The 12,830-nt window shown below is 38.9% G+C and overlaps 1 protein-coding gene across 1 annotated transcript in view; it reads right to left on the minus strand.

The window, feature by feature from the left end:
* Window positions 1–65: 65 nt before the first annotated feature.
* Window positions 66–12,830, minus strand: part of ZFPM2 (zinc finger protein, FOG family member 2) — a 302,885-nt gene continuing 290,120 nt past the window's right edge. The window contains exons 6-8 of the mRNA XM_057372442.1: window positions 10,660–10,866; window positions 6,214–6,438; window positions 66–3,538 (exon numbers count right to left, since the gene is read on the minus strand). Of these exons, the coding sequence (XP_057228425.1) occupies window positions 1,047–3,538; window positions 6,214–6,438; window positions 10,660–10,866 (2,924 nt within the window). The 3' untranslated portion in view covers window positions 66–1,046. The remainder of the gene's footprint in view (window positions 3,539–6,213; window positions 6,439–10,659; window positions 10,867–12,830) is intronic.

A 12,830-nucleotide genomic window follows, 5' to 3' on the forward strand; every position in this document is an offset into this window, starting at 1 on the left:
AAAAAAAAAAAAAAAAAAAAAAAACCACCCCCAAAATTAAAGAAATTACTGCAAATCTTCTCCAATGATCTGGAATTTTATTCCATCCATATACATGCATAGTAACAACATTTGTTGAGAAATTATTTCTATCAGAAGTAGAACATTATCTTTGTGATCACCAGTTGCAGTATTGCTACTCTTATATTTAAATATATCTTATATATGAATTAGATTCATAATTGCAGCATTGAGTTTAGGGTTTTGTTTTAGACTGTGCCTTTCAAAAGATAAAACTGATTGATATGACCTCATTTCTTACAATACTGCTTCCAGTAATTTTGTTCATTCTTTATAAAGTATTGCATTTAACAGCAAAGGTTTAAAAATTGAGACAGAGATGCATCAGCGAAAGAAAATACAAGTACTATACAAGAAAGAAAATGCCATCTTCATTTAACGTACGTTTCAGATTAAGAAAGTGGACAGAAACATACTGCTACATACAAATGCAAAGCCTAATGACTAAGGTACTGTATCTGCTAAAATATAAAGTGCAAACTGAGCCCAATTGTTCAAAAAAATTGAAATTTTAAGGCGAACTTTACAGCATAGTTGAAACTTCTTTGCAAGTTATATTTTAGCATATACATATATCTGCAACAGCATATAAGAAAAAAAATCAGGATACACAAGTGCTTTTGAAGCTATTTCTAAAATGCTTTTCTGTATTGTTTGCGACTATTTTCTTTAAAATCTACTATACAGTGCAAACCATATGTGCTACACAATAACTATACAATAACATTACAAATGACTTTAATATAAAGTTTTTAAATAAAAAATAACATAACTACAGCTATGAATACTGCTGGTAAAATAAATTAATATTTTTGAAAATGGCACCAATAATACACTTTACTAATGGACTGTAATGAAATTACACCTTTAAGTCTTCAACTCAGCAATAGTGAAATTTCCTGATTGTCCAGATGTAATTCAAACAGCTTTCTTTAAACTGTATGGAACAATATGCTAAACACAGGTACCAAAGGTGACCAATTGTTTCATTTGACATGTTCTGCTGCATGTGAAGAGCAATAAAACTTCTTATGAGTTATAAAGTTTGAAAGATTGTTGAACTGGATGTCACACAGTCGGCAATACTTTCCACTGGTTGGAGCCTGGGTAGAGCCATTCACACCTTTAGCTATACTAGACAACTGTTCCTCTGCTGTAGGAATTGCTGGAGAGACRTTTTCATTTGTAGTTAAGGGATTCTCAGAGATCCAAGAAGGAGACTTGTGCCCATCTTCATGTGGAGGATTCTGGGAAATGTTCTCTTGCTGTGGGTTAGCAGCAGGTCTTTCCTCCTGTTTTAGTCCCCCATTAACTATTACCATGCCTCGGTTTTTCGGCAGTAGTGGAAGAGATTCTTTCTTCTGCACAGCACATCCATTYGAAGGCGCCTGGCCTTTAGGAGATTCACTTTCTGTATTTGTGCTTTGATCTAAATCAGTATTATGAATGACGAGAGAACCAGAAATGTAATCACTTGGCTTTATTCCATAGTATGGAGAAAGCTGATCTGCTCCTTTAGCTTTCTTTATTGCTCCAGGGTAAAGGCATTGTGGAAGAAACAAATGTTTGTTTTCTTCTTTTGTAGCAATAAGTTGGGCCGCTTCACTAAAGACTTTCAGTCCTTGAAGTGTTGCTAAGTGTGTGGAAAATAAGTTTCCATTAGGAGAGGGCTGTTTCGAGTTTCCGTTTTTCTCACATTTGATGATGCTTCTCTCATAACTGACATCTGGGCTGTTTCTTTCACTTTCTGGGTTTTGAAACACCTTACTGTCGWGTTGTCCCAGGTCATTACGCTGATGAGCAGTGACAGGACAAAAATTCTGCTTGTGAGCCAGATAGTTCTCTACCTTGTTAAAACTGATCTTGCATACGGTGCACTCATGGTAGTCCAGCAGCCTTTTGGGAGAAGTGGACGTCCTCTCRGACGGGGGTAAGCATTTTTTACTGAGATCTATTGGCACATCCATCTCCAAGCAAGACACGGTGGAGTGGGCAGTATCACACTTCGAAACTGGAACGCACTTGTTAATAGACAACGATGTTTCCAGATGCTTCGAGACTATTCCTGGAAAGATATCGCATCGTGGATGGTAACAYTCTCCAAGGCCCTCTGTCGACTCTTGAGTAGATGTACAAGGATTGCCAAGATTAGCAACTTCTAGAAATCGCTGTTGGACTAGCGGTGGCCTCTGCTCTTGCTCTGGYAAGCACATCTCGTACATCTTCCTTCGCTTCCGAGTACGCATCGTTCTCTGCATGGCAGGCACTTTGTTGGAAGCCGACCTCTTCAGCGGGGGATCGTGGCGAGTGGCACAGTAATACTGCTTGTGGACCATGTAGGTCTCATGTCTGCTGAAYGTAATATTGCAGGCTTCACACGTGGTCTTGTTAGGGTCACTCTCCCCCTCTACTAAGGGAGCATTGGGATTCTTCACGTCAGAAGGTTTTCCATTTATCTTCTCATCACCATTGCTTGCAGCTGACAATTTCTTAGGCTGTGCAGTAAAGTCTTTCTCATGACTTTTATTGTTTGGCCCGATCAAATCTAAGACATTGGAAGAGTTTAAGCAAGATGTCTGCAGGAGTTGATTTTCTGGGTCTGATGTGTGAGGAGCTGCATTCAGGATGTTTATGGAGCTTTGACCGTTACTGGGACTCACGGCTTCAGGCATTTTTTCTGGAACACCGGAAAAATCTGGYGACTTTGCCATCTGCTGCCATCGGCTGCTGCAGTAATGCTTTTTGTGTACCAAATAGTTGTCCAAATTATTGAATGTTATGTTGCATTCAAAACACGTAGCCCCTTTAGGCATCAAAGGACTGTAAATTACAGGGGGGTAATTGCTACTTCCGTGCCTCAGCCTTCGATGGACCAGTTCCGACATTTTGGCTAATATCTCTGAAGCCTGAGGAACCACAGTGATATCTTGGGGAAAAGCAAACTGGGAAAGRAAAGGTCCCATTGGGAAAGAAGGACCAATGTTAGGCTGAACTGGAGATGAAGCAAGTCGTGGACTGGATGGTTCCGATTTTATTTTGGTATATGAAAARCTCTGCTTATTTGCTGCAGGCTGGGTTTCTGGCCTCTGATTTGGAAGGAAAAGTGGAGCCTTTTTTTCACATTTATCAAGCTCTGTATCAGAACTTGCATCTTTAGTCTGCATGGTCTTTTGGCTCTGGGGAACATCATTTCTGCTCAACAGGTCCGTTGCTGGCTGTAAACCTTCTTCATTTCCACTTGGAGAGTGTTCAATGTCACTTTCTCTCTGAATTTTGTTGCCAGAGACGTGTAACTCTTGGTGCTGCAGTAGCTCCCTCTGAGTTTGGAAGCCAAAATGGCAGTGATTGCATCTAAAGGCAGCTTGAGTAAGATGTGAGAACAGGTGCTGATGAAAGTTAATCACTGAGTCTGCAGTGTAAGTACAAACTGTGCATTTCAGACTAGCACCGGGTGGGAGAAATTCTTCCATTTTCACTCCTACAGAAAAGACAAATAAAATACAAAATAAAGTGACCATTTTGGCCCTCATGAGGAATACTAGAAAATCAATTGCACAGAAGGCAAAAATGCAGTGAGAATAACTAATTTTCTTCTGATGAGATGGTATTAATCACCCTGAAAATACTTGAATTGGTTTTCCCTCAAACTGCTAGGTTATTCCCCCAGACTTTTGCTCTGCTTTCGAGAGCTCTAGCATTTGAATGCACTCATCAGAGCTGAAGGGAGAGAAATAACAAGGGAAAGGATAAAAATAGCCTGGACTTATTCTAAATGAAATTACAGCTACAACTAAAGGGACACATAATGTCATGCATACAAAAACACTGGCAATTTTGAATGCACAGAAGAGTCAAGAGGTTCAAGCTTATGATGTAGCTTGAGGTAAAGCCCTCAGAGTGCCCGAAAACCACAGACAAAGAAGTAGGATTTTGTGCATTTTTGATGCTCAGCTCTTTGCTTGCATGGGTTGGCTGTAGTTTGGGAAGAGGTTACAGATCTATCCTCAGCAGGACTGATGAGCTGTGTTCCTAGACAAGGAAGGAGGAGCAGTAAGACATGGCTTCACTGACATTTTATCTTTCACATTTAATGGCCATTGGCAACTATTGCTATAATACAACACTTTTTCCTCATGAAATCACTACCACTTTATCAAGAGCAGTACATTCAAAGACATCTTACAATCACTGGTTAAACAAAAAACTCCGTTTGAAATTTTGAAATTGAAAATGCCTTAAAAAGAGATAAGACCAAATTTMTTTTTTACTGCAACAAAACAGATTCTAGTTACCTTTTAGACAACAAAAATTGAAAAAAAAAATTGATAGGGATGATATTCAGAGTATTTATTCTGACTACACRTATACACATATACCAAACCTCAGTCAGGTGATAATGTGTGGTAGTTGAACAATACAAAACTGTAAGACTATTGTAGCTCACTCCGTGGTAGTTACACTGTTGTACCTTCTTTGCTAGCAYCAGTGACACCCCGAAGTTGTGGGTGGCATTTGAAATGCAACCTGCTCTTGGCCTCAAAGGCCGGAAGGGAACCAAGCAGATACAGAGCACTTTATTCAGCACTTGCTTCCGGTCAGGCACTTTTCGCCAGGAGACCACAGGTGGCTGTAGCTCCTCCACTGGGAAGAGATGGTGCTTCCCATGCTTCCCCATCATGTGGTGCAGTGACAGCAGTCTCTATGGACTTTGCATTTCAGTCAGGGCTCTGAGTTCCAGTGGTGGGGTCTGCTAAAAGCTCCAGTAGGAATGGTACCAGAAACTGAAGCAAATACAGAACTTGCAAAGGTTACAAGACATTTGGGAAAGGAAAGTTTCACTCCTACTGCAGAAGGTGTTGTAACTTGTGATAATCTGCATAGAAAAATAAAGACTGACAGGATCTGGAAGAAAGCAAGAATGATTGAATAGACTGGTCTACAACTAAAAAGAAAGGGAAATGCCTGAGTTTTAGTCTCCGCTCTAAGAAATAACTAAAGATTCTTACTGGAAATTCACCACAATCTCTGGTCTATGTCTTTCAAGGGGCRCAGATGCTTATCTTTAGATTACAATTAGACATGGTCAGTCACAGCTCATGGCTCAAAACCCTTGACACCCAGGCCAATGGTATGTCACTCAATGCAAAGAGTTCTGGGATGTACCGAACTCCTCCAGTGCAGCATGTTGCCTTTTAGATTTGCAATTGCTGCCCAAATATCAGAGAAACCTTTTTCATTCACCAAATCCAGAGTAGACTATGTATGGCCCAGGAGCTTTAATACAGCAGCCAAATAAAGCTTTCTTCTGTGACTAAAGCACCCATTAATGTCCTTTAGATTCCATTCATTTAACAGGAGGATCAGGAAAACCTGTAGAGGCCTTGCCTCTTTCCAAAAGCAGCTCTGTACACCAGACAGCCAACAGACTCCACATTGACACTGCAGTCTTTCTTATTKGTAGGTTTTCTCTGCTTCTGAAAGCTCCAATGCAAAATGTCCTGCAAACTCTTGTGTTTCCAGGCCTAATTAAATTCAAAATTGATCACCTACACCATGCTGATGTGGTGCTTAGGGRCAGGGTTTAATGATGGACTTGATGATTTCAAAGGTCTTTCCAACCTAGACAAACCAATAACTCTTTGTTTTTGTGATCTAAAATACTATCATCATTTTACAAGAAGAGAAAAGAATATTTCTATCAAACAAGAAGTCTTTTATGGAACAAGCATCCTGGTAAAAGCACAGAGTTTTGGASCATGTTCCTTAAAGCCTTCTGCCTAAGAAGCCTGCTCTAGGACACTAAGGTATTTCTTCAGAAGGACATGATCTCTGGTTGTGTGTATGTTTGGTAGATGGAATCCTGAAGGAATTGACTGGATTCCTGATCACACCAAGAAAGGCTGCCTGTATGTGTGCATACACACTGAGAGAGAGACAACATTCAAGTGAGGATTAGTAGATAAGAGAAATGACACTGGTTACCTGGGAGARGTGCTTGGTGTAGAACACAGGTCAGCAACTGTTGACATTTTGGTGTTATCTACATGCAAAGCTTGCATATATTGGGAGAGACATTGATTCCAATGTCTATAGTGAATTATTCTTCAAACAGCTAAATCTAGAAAAWGATACACAAGAATACATGGTACTTACCACTGTGAGAATTCAGGTGCATTTCCAGAGCTCTGGCATTCGAAAAGCTTTTGGTGCACTGTGGAAAGGGGCAGACACTGGATATCTGCTGGGCACTGTCCTCATTGTCCTCTGACAGCTGTGGCCCCTCTCTTTGCCTCCCACTGCAGTAATACATGAGATGGGCCTGCAGGTTCCGCTCGCTTCGGTACCAAATGCCRCAGGATTTGCAAGGGAATATGTCCTCTACAAGCAAGTATAAGCAGGTGCAGGTTAGCCACARTTCACTCAGTGCCAACCAATTAACACAGCTGGATAATTCCCCTCCCTTCCCCATTAAAAGWACTTACTTAATAAAATATTGAAAGCAGAGACATGGGTATATTAAAATGGCAAGGTGAGGGACTAACACAGGAGACTGTTGTTTCTTTCAAAAGGATATTTTTTTTTAAAGTTATATAAAGAAAACAGCCAGAAGTTTTTGGCACATAATTATTTTTAAAAATTAAATTAAATTGAATGTTTGTTGGGAACATGCAGTACTAATTCAGGAATTATGCTGTATTTCAAATACAGCATAAGGTGACATCTTTAAATGCTCATTAGGTGACATCTTTAAATACTCATTAGGTGACATCTTTAAATTTTTCTTCTGTGTGCACAAGTCTTTCCAGCTCTGGGTCTTGGAATTTTCAAGTGCTAACTGCAGATAATTCTGAATAATATGTATTTTCAGAATGCTTATGCAGTTATTACTGTAAAATTCTGTTTGTTTGATATTCAGACTAGACTATTTTTCCTTAAGATCCTACCATATTGAATGTGATATTACATTAAACAGCATGTTTATTTCCTTGATTCCTGTTCTTATTAATTATAGAAATTGAAATTTATGTAATTTTGTCCTCTTGTTTTCAGTAAATTGCTGGTTTCCCACTTTTCACTATGCACAGAGGGTATTTACAAAGAATAAGGCAAATTTTCATTGTCTCCTATCCCAAATTGTCAGCAGCCCTTCTGAGGAGAGACCATGCAGAGGTTGCACAGAGTGTTTTCAGAGCAGAAGTCGGGATTTTGATCATGCAGTAGAGGCTACATACTTTACTAATATGAAGAGTAGTAATTCATATGGTATATTTACACAAAGGGAACARATATTTGCATGTTAATATCCTGTCAAAGGACACCTACACCGTACCTGTTGTGTACACATCTCAGAAAGACAAAAAATCAATTTGAGCTTTCCGAAAGCTGAACTTTCCATCCTATCAGTAAGAACTTTTGACTTAWGTCAATGAATACTATCCCCATTTGTGCACAGATTTCAGGAGTTGTCATASGCCTAGGACCATTCTCTACGTCTGGTCTGGACACCACTTGACTATTCTTGAGACTATGGGAGGATAAAATTATGAGTGACCCTAGACTGTGACAGCTGACCTCAGATCAGGCAATTGCCATCAACATCAAAACACATCTCGATCAACACCAAAACTCCCCAACTTCTAAATGAAAAAAGCTGCTGGGGACTGTAATTAACTTAGTCTTGAAGAATGGCTGGCAGCTCTGAAAACATGGCATGTGTAGTTGATGATGTAATTCATTATCATTCACAACAATCTATGTTTAATTTCAAATATTGATGTGGACAAGTGCTCTGTTTCAATTCCTTTGGGTGAACAAAGTTGAAGACTCCAACCCGTTGACATGGATGAGTCTTTTATTTGCTAAATATTTACAAATGCAGCCAAAATTTGCATTGCTTAGTTTGCTTCTCTGATTGCAATGCTAATGCTTGTCTATTTTTCTGCTCATGAATTTGCAAAAAAGTATTTATACAACTACCAATTTCTATTTTTCCTTTGCCACTGGATAATTGTGCATGGATTTAAGACACAAACATTTAATGGAGCAGTTACTATTCCAACATACACCAATATTAAAACATTACTGATACAGCTTGCATCGTTTGAAATGTCCACCTTGCTTTAAAGCTGATATTTCAGCATTTGGTTTAGGCCTTACAGGGTTTTAAAAAGTTGAACTGCTGAGGTTTCCATAGAAAAGAAATTCCAAAAGTACTAATAGGAAATTCTGATATGAGTAACATGTTCTATTTGAATTCATTTGACTGCATTCCATCACAGAATTGAACTTTTTGATTACCTAAATGAATTTGACCTCCAGCCATCTATATTTCCTATGATGGGTTAGATGGCCTGGACAGTCTGTAGCTGCAGTGACACACAGTGAATATGTGACTCCCATTACATGCCAAGCAGAGGAAATGCATTTGAGAAGTTTTGCATGGTGAGAGAATGGATTTTCAGGAAGAACAGTATATAGGGATGGCATCTGAAACTACTACTACTCTAAAGTGAAGCAAAACAGATAATGGCTTCTTGAAGCTAATGTTTTTATTACTTAAAACCAAAATATTGCTATTTATTTCAATGGATACTTTCCAATTATTTCAACATATCAATTCAGGAAATGACACATTCAAGCTCAATGAATGAGCTAACAGTGATATTCTAATTTTGTTCTTTTTTCAACTAGCAAATGTTAGGAAACACTAAAGAAAACCTCAACAAATAACAAACAACCTACAAAACCAATTTTGTTTTCCTAKAAATGGATTTTTTTTCAGAGATCTAGAAAGAGAATGCTTAATAGATGGCTCATTAAAAATCTAGAGATTCATTAGGCTTGCTGCTGGACTTGCACCTAGTTCCAGACTTTAATGAAGAAATTAAATTTTATCAACTCAGCAATGAAATGTGAAAACAGCCCCATGTGACCAGAGGCAGAGTGGAAACCCATGTGGAAAGCTCTGAGCAGCAGGACGTGCTATTTTAGYATGTTCCAGGAGCCAAGAACACAGGGGTTGCTCTGAGTTGCTGATAAACCTGTATAGCAAGAGCTGATGCACCATAAACCTAAGACTACTCTTAGCAATTCARTGTGGCTTTCCAGGGCTCAGTAAAAGTCAATGCTGACAACAAAGATGTTTCCAGAAGTGTGATGTTGTAGAAATCTGTCTACTTTGCCAAAGCCCAGAGTTGGCCTTGCAGATTTACAGAAGAATCCGACCTCAGCTGAAACAGCTGCGTCCTTCAGGCAAGGTAACCACTGTAGCAGCTCCCTTTCAGCTGTTGGCTATAAACACAGGTCTCCCCTAACAGAGGAAACTTCGTGGCATTTTAGGTGCTTCTGACATTTTTGGAAAGGTCCTGTGTGGTTCTGTGAACAGGTATATGAGCTTACAGCCTCCCCACTGATGGGATAGAAATGAATGTGCTTAGCTAAGGAGCATGAGGCTGCTCCAACTGACTCTGGGAAGAGAGGGCCTGGATGATTTGGACATTTGAAGGCTTATCTTTTAAAACAGGTTAACAATAAATACATAGCTGTCAAAAGTGTTTATGCAGAAAATAAGCAATTAAAAAGAAAAAAGAAACTGACAGGAAAATGCGGAATGAAGTGTGTTACCAGGGATATTTCAACTAGTCCTGTGGGAAGAGCTTGTAGGTGTCAGGACTGTTCAAGACTCAGTATCATTAGATGAGAGTCTGAGTAGCAGATCATGTGCTTGCATGTGCATTTGCACCTGAAATATTGTGTTCAGTAGTTCACTATAACTAATTACAACACTTAGAAACCACAGGAAGCATGAGGAAGTGCTCCAGCATGGGATCTCAATGGACAGACTTGCAAAGTGCTGAGAGCTAAGAATGTGCAATAAGTCTAAGTAACAACTGGTGAGGATCATGGTAATGGCCAATATATTTGAAAAGCACTTAGAAAGGAGGWTGAGGAAGTAGGGCTGTATTAAGGTAAAAAGGAGTAATAAGAAAAAGATATAAAATTTAATTTGAGTTAAATTGTCCCTGTTCAGGAACATTCATGTCCCTCCTCTCTAAGRACAGCACTTGAATGCATGCTGCATTTTGTCATGCTAGATCCTATTGACAACCAGAAGATGTAAAAACATTCTTGGTTAACCACATTGAGTGGGGATACTACAATAAATCAGGGCTGCTGTAAGGCATGATTTCTGCTGCATTTTGAAATAGTCGCTGAAAGGACATGCTTCTTTTCTTTCTCTGAATATTAATTATTACCACAAACTGCAGCAGTAAGCAACGAGCTTACTTGAGCACAGAGGCTGGACTCTGAGAGCTAGCTATCTCATCCACGTTTTCAACAGTTTCTAATCCTACTGCCTCTGGGAACAGATCACAGAATCTCCACACGAGGGCGGGTCAGGTACTCTGGGTAAGGCTCTCGCCAGACTCCTCGTCCTGCTCTTTTTATCTCTGAGATGATGGAGGAACAAAAGCAAGCCTTGAGCTGTGATGTGGTTTCTGTGGTCATGAATTCGCTATCGCTGCATTAGCTCTTCGCATGTGCCTTAAAGTAGTGTTGGTTTTAAAAAGCCGCCAGAGAATGGCATTCCTCACTTACTGTTCACAATAGCTGTAGGCAAAATAGATGCCATCGCAGCTTGTTGGGGGAGCAGCTGTATGGAGTCCAGCAGGCGGGCGGGATACATGCCTTCGGTGAGAGTCATCTGACTGGCAGCTTGCAGCCTGGAGTCAAAATCTACAACAAAGGCAACCAGCTCTTCACCCTCTGAGATGGCCTTGGTCGTGGTACACCAAAGCTGCCCTCCTGCAGGAAACATGAAAGCAGTAAGATTTAATTGACAATATCAGATTGCAGAACTTAAAACATCCATGCTATCTTCACTTTTTTTTTTTTTTTAAACATTTTGATGGCTTATTCAAGGTAAAGAGGCATACAGTTTTTACTTTTACTGTCTTCCTTCTACCAATACAGGAATTCTCATGTATAAGAAAAACAATTTGGGGATGGTTTTCCTAACTATTTGCAGAATGAGTATTCATTTTAATTTTTCATTTTGTCACCTAAAAAGCCATCATTATGAAAATCAAGATATAGGTGAAAATAACTTATGCAGCACTTTTGTCATTATTATTTTCACCAAACTTCCTCTACCTTTTTTCTTAACTCCAAGTTTGTCTTATTTTGAATAGCAAATCACAGCTCAGTAAAACCAAACAGCTGCAAGAAAGAAATCAGATTTCCTCTTAAGGGCGTTCTTCCCCTCCCTTATGTTTGTCACCCTCCTTCTCTAAAAAATCTTCCCTTATGTAATATTCTTTGTAACATGACTGCTTTATCTCTGCTTACACTGACTGAACTTCCTGAAAAGAAGATATGCCAAAGATCTGTTTCATAAAGGCTTATTCAAATAAAGGTTTGTTTAAAAGGGGGGGGGAAGGGGGGGAAGTGGAAGAACTTTCATCAAACAGTAAGATACACTATAGCTCTGTGCTGCAAATGTCACGTGTAGTGCATTAAAAAGAAAATTAACTATGCGAGTACATCTACTAATGTATTTGAATGCGATAGTGAATGCTCATTTATTTAACATGTTTAGACAGGCAAAGCACTTATATTGTGTTATCTACACTCTCAGGCCTAGATACATATCCAATACAGTTATGCCTGAAATAATGTTGCATACTTTATATGTTATAAAGCTTTTTTTTTTTCCTCAGGTTTTGTATATATAGAGAAAGCTATATGTTGCATTCATTAGGCAAGCAAAAACTGTACTCGTTTYGATAAGTAATATTGCTGTGTTTATCTTTCGGCATAACTGCCTTTTCAACTGCACTTCATTTTTTTCCCTTCAACGAGATTATAGTTTTAAAACAACTTGTTGCAAAAATCTGGTAGAGGAGATAACAACAGTGTATGATATGCCACAGCTAAATGGAAGAATTAGGACATTGTTTTAGAGAAATCTTGGACAATTAATTAAACCAGTCTATTAGCTTTCAAAGATGAGCAAACAAAACAGCATCAGTGACAGTGTGTTTCAGTGGTAAAATACGCTAAGCTTCCAGACCTCAAAGTGGTGTAGAAGTTTCCACGCAGAAAAGTGTCTTTGTATTCACCCTTCCATAATACRGCAGTTGAAGGTGCTACAAAGTTTACAAACAATTTACAGTGAGGGGACCAAAGCACACCAAGTCTCCAAGATTACAGCATTTAATGGTGTGAAGCTGAGTAATTTCCTCTAGAGAATAAGAAGATGAAAAGTGAAGATAGTGCCATAAATGTCTACAAATGCAGAATCGTAATGCCTGAGCAAGAATTCAAAAATTTGATGAGCACAATCTACCTTATTGCCTGATATAACTAGTAAATATACAGAAGCCTACAGAGCTAAATTGGTATATAGCCTCTTCCAGAAAGAATCAGATTAAGTTCCTAAAGTGTACTTAATTACTCTTGTAGATGAAAATACATGGAACACACACTGCAATTTAAGAACCTGAAATTGGGTGCTTTTGCTGCAAACATCACACAGTTCATTTTCTGTGAGGAACAGGGTTTCCATTATTAACATGTATTTCTATCTTATTTATATACGAAAGGTGTAATAATCAACCAACATATTTTAGTATATTTTAATACAGAACAAGAGCTCTTTCTAGACTTCATTATTCACTGGATCTCTTAATAAAAATGAGTCACTGGAGAAGAACCACCCGAGACTTTCTCTATCCCAGCAAACATCTTGACATGCTGTACCCTTGGGG

This window comes from Malurus melanocephalus, unplaced genomic scaffold (genome assembly GCF_030028575.1).
Source record: "Malurus melanocephalus ecotype Western Australia unplaced genomic scaffold, MMel_1.1 scaffold_171, whole genome shotgun sequence".
Taxonomy (NCBI): Eukaryota; Metazoa; Chordata; class Aves; order Passeriformes; family Maluridae; genus Malurus; species Malurus melanocephalus.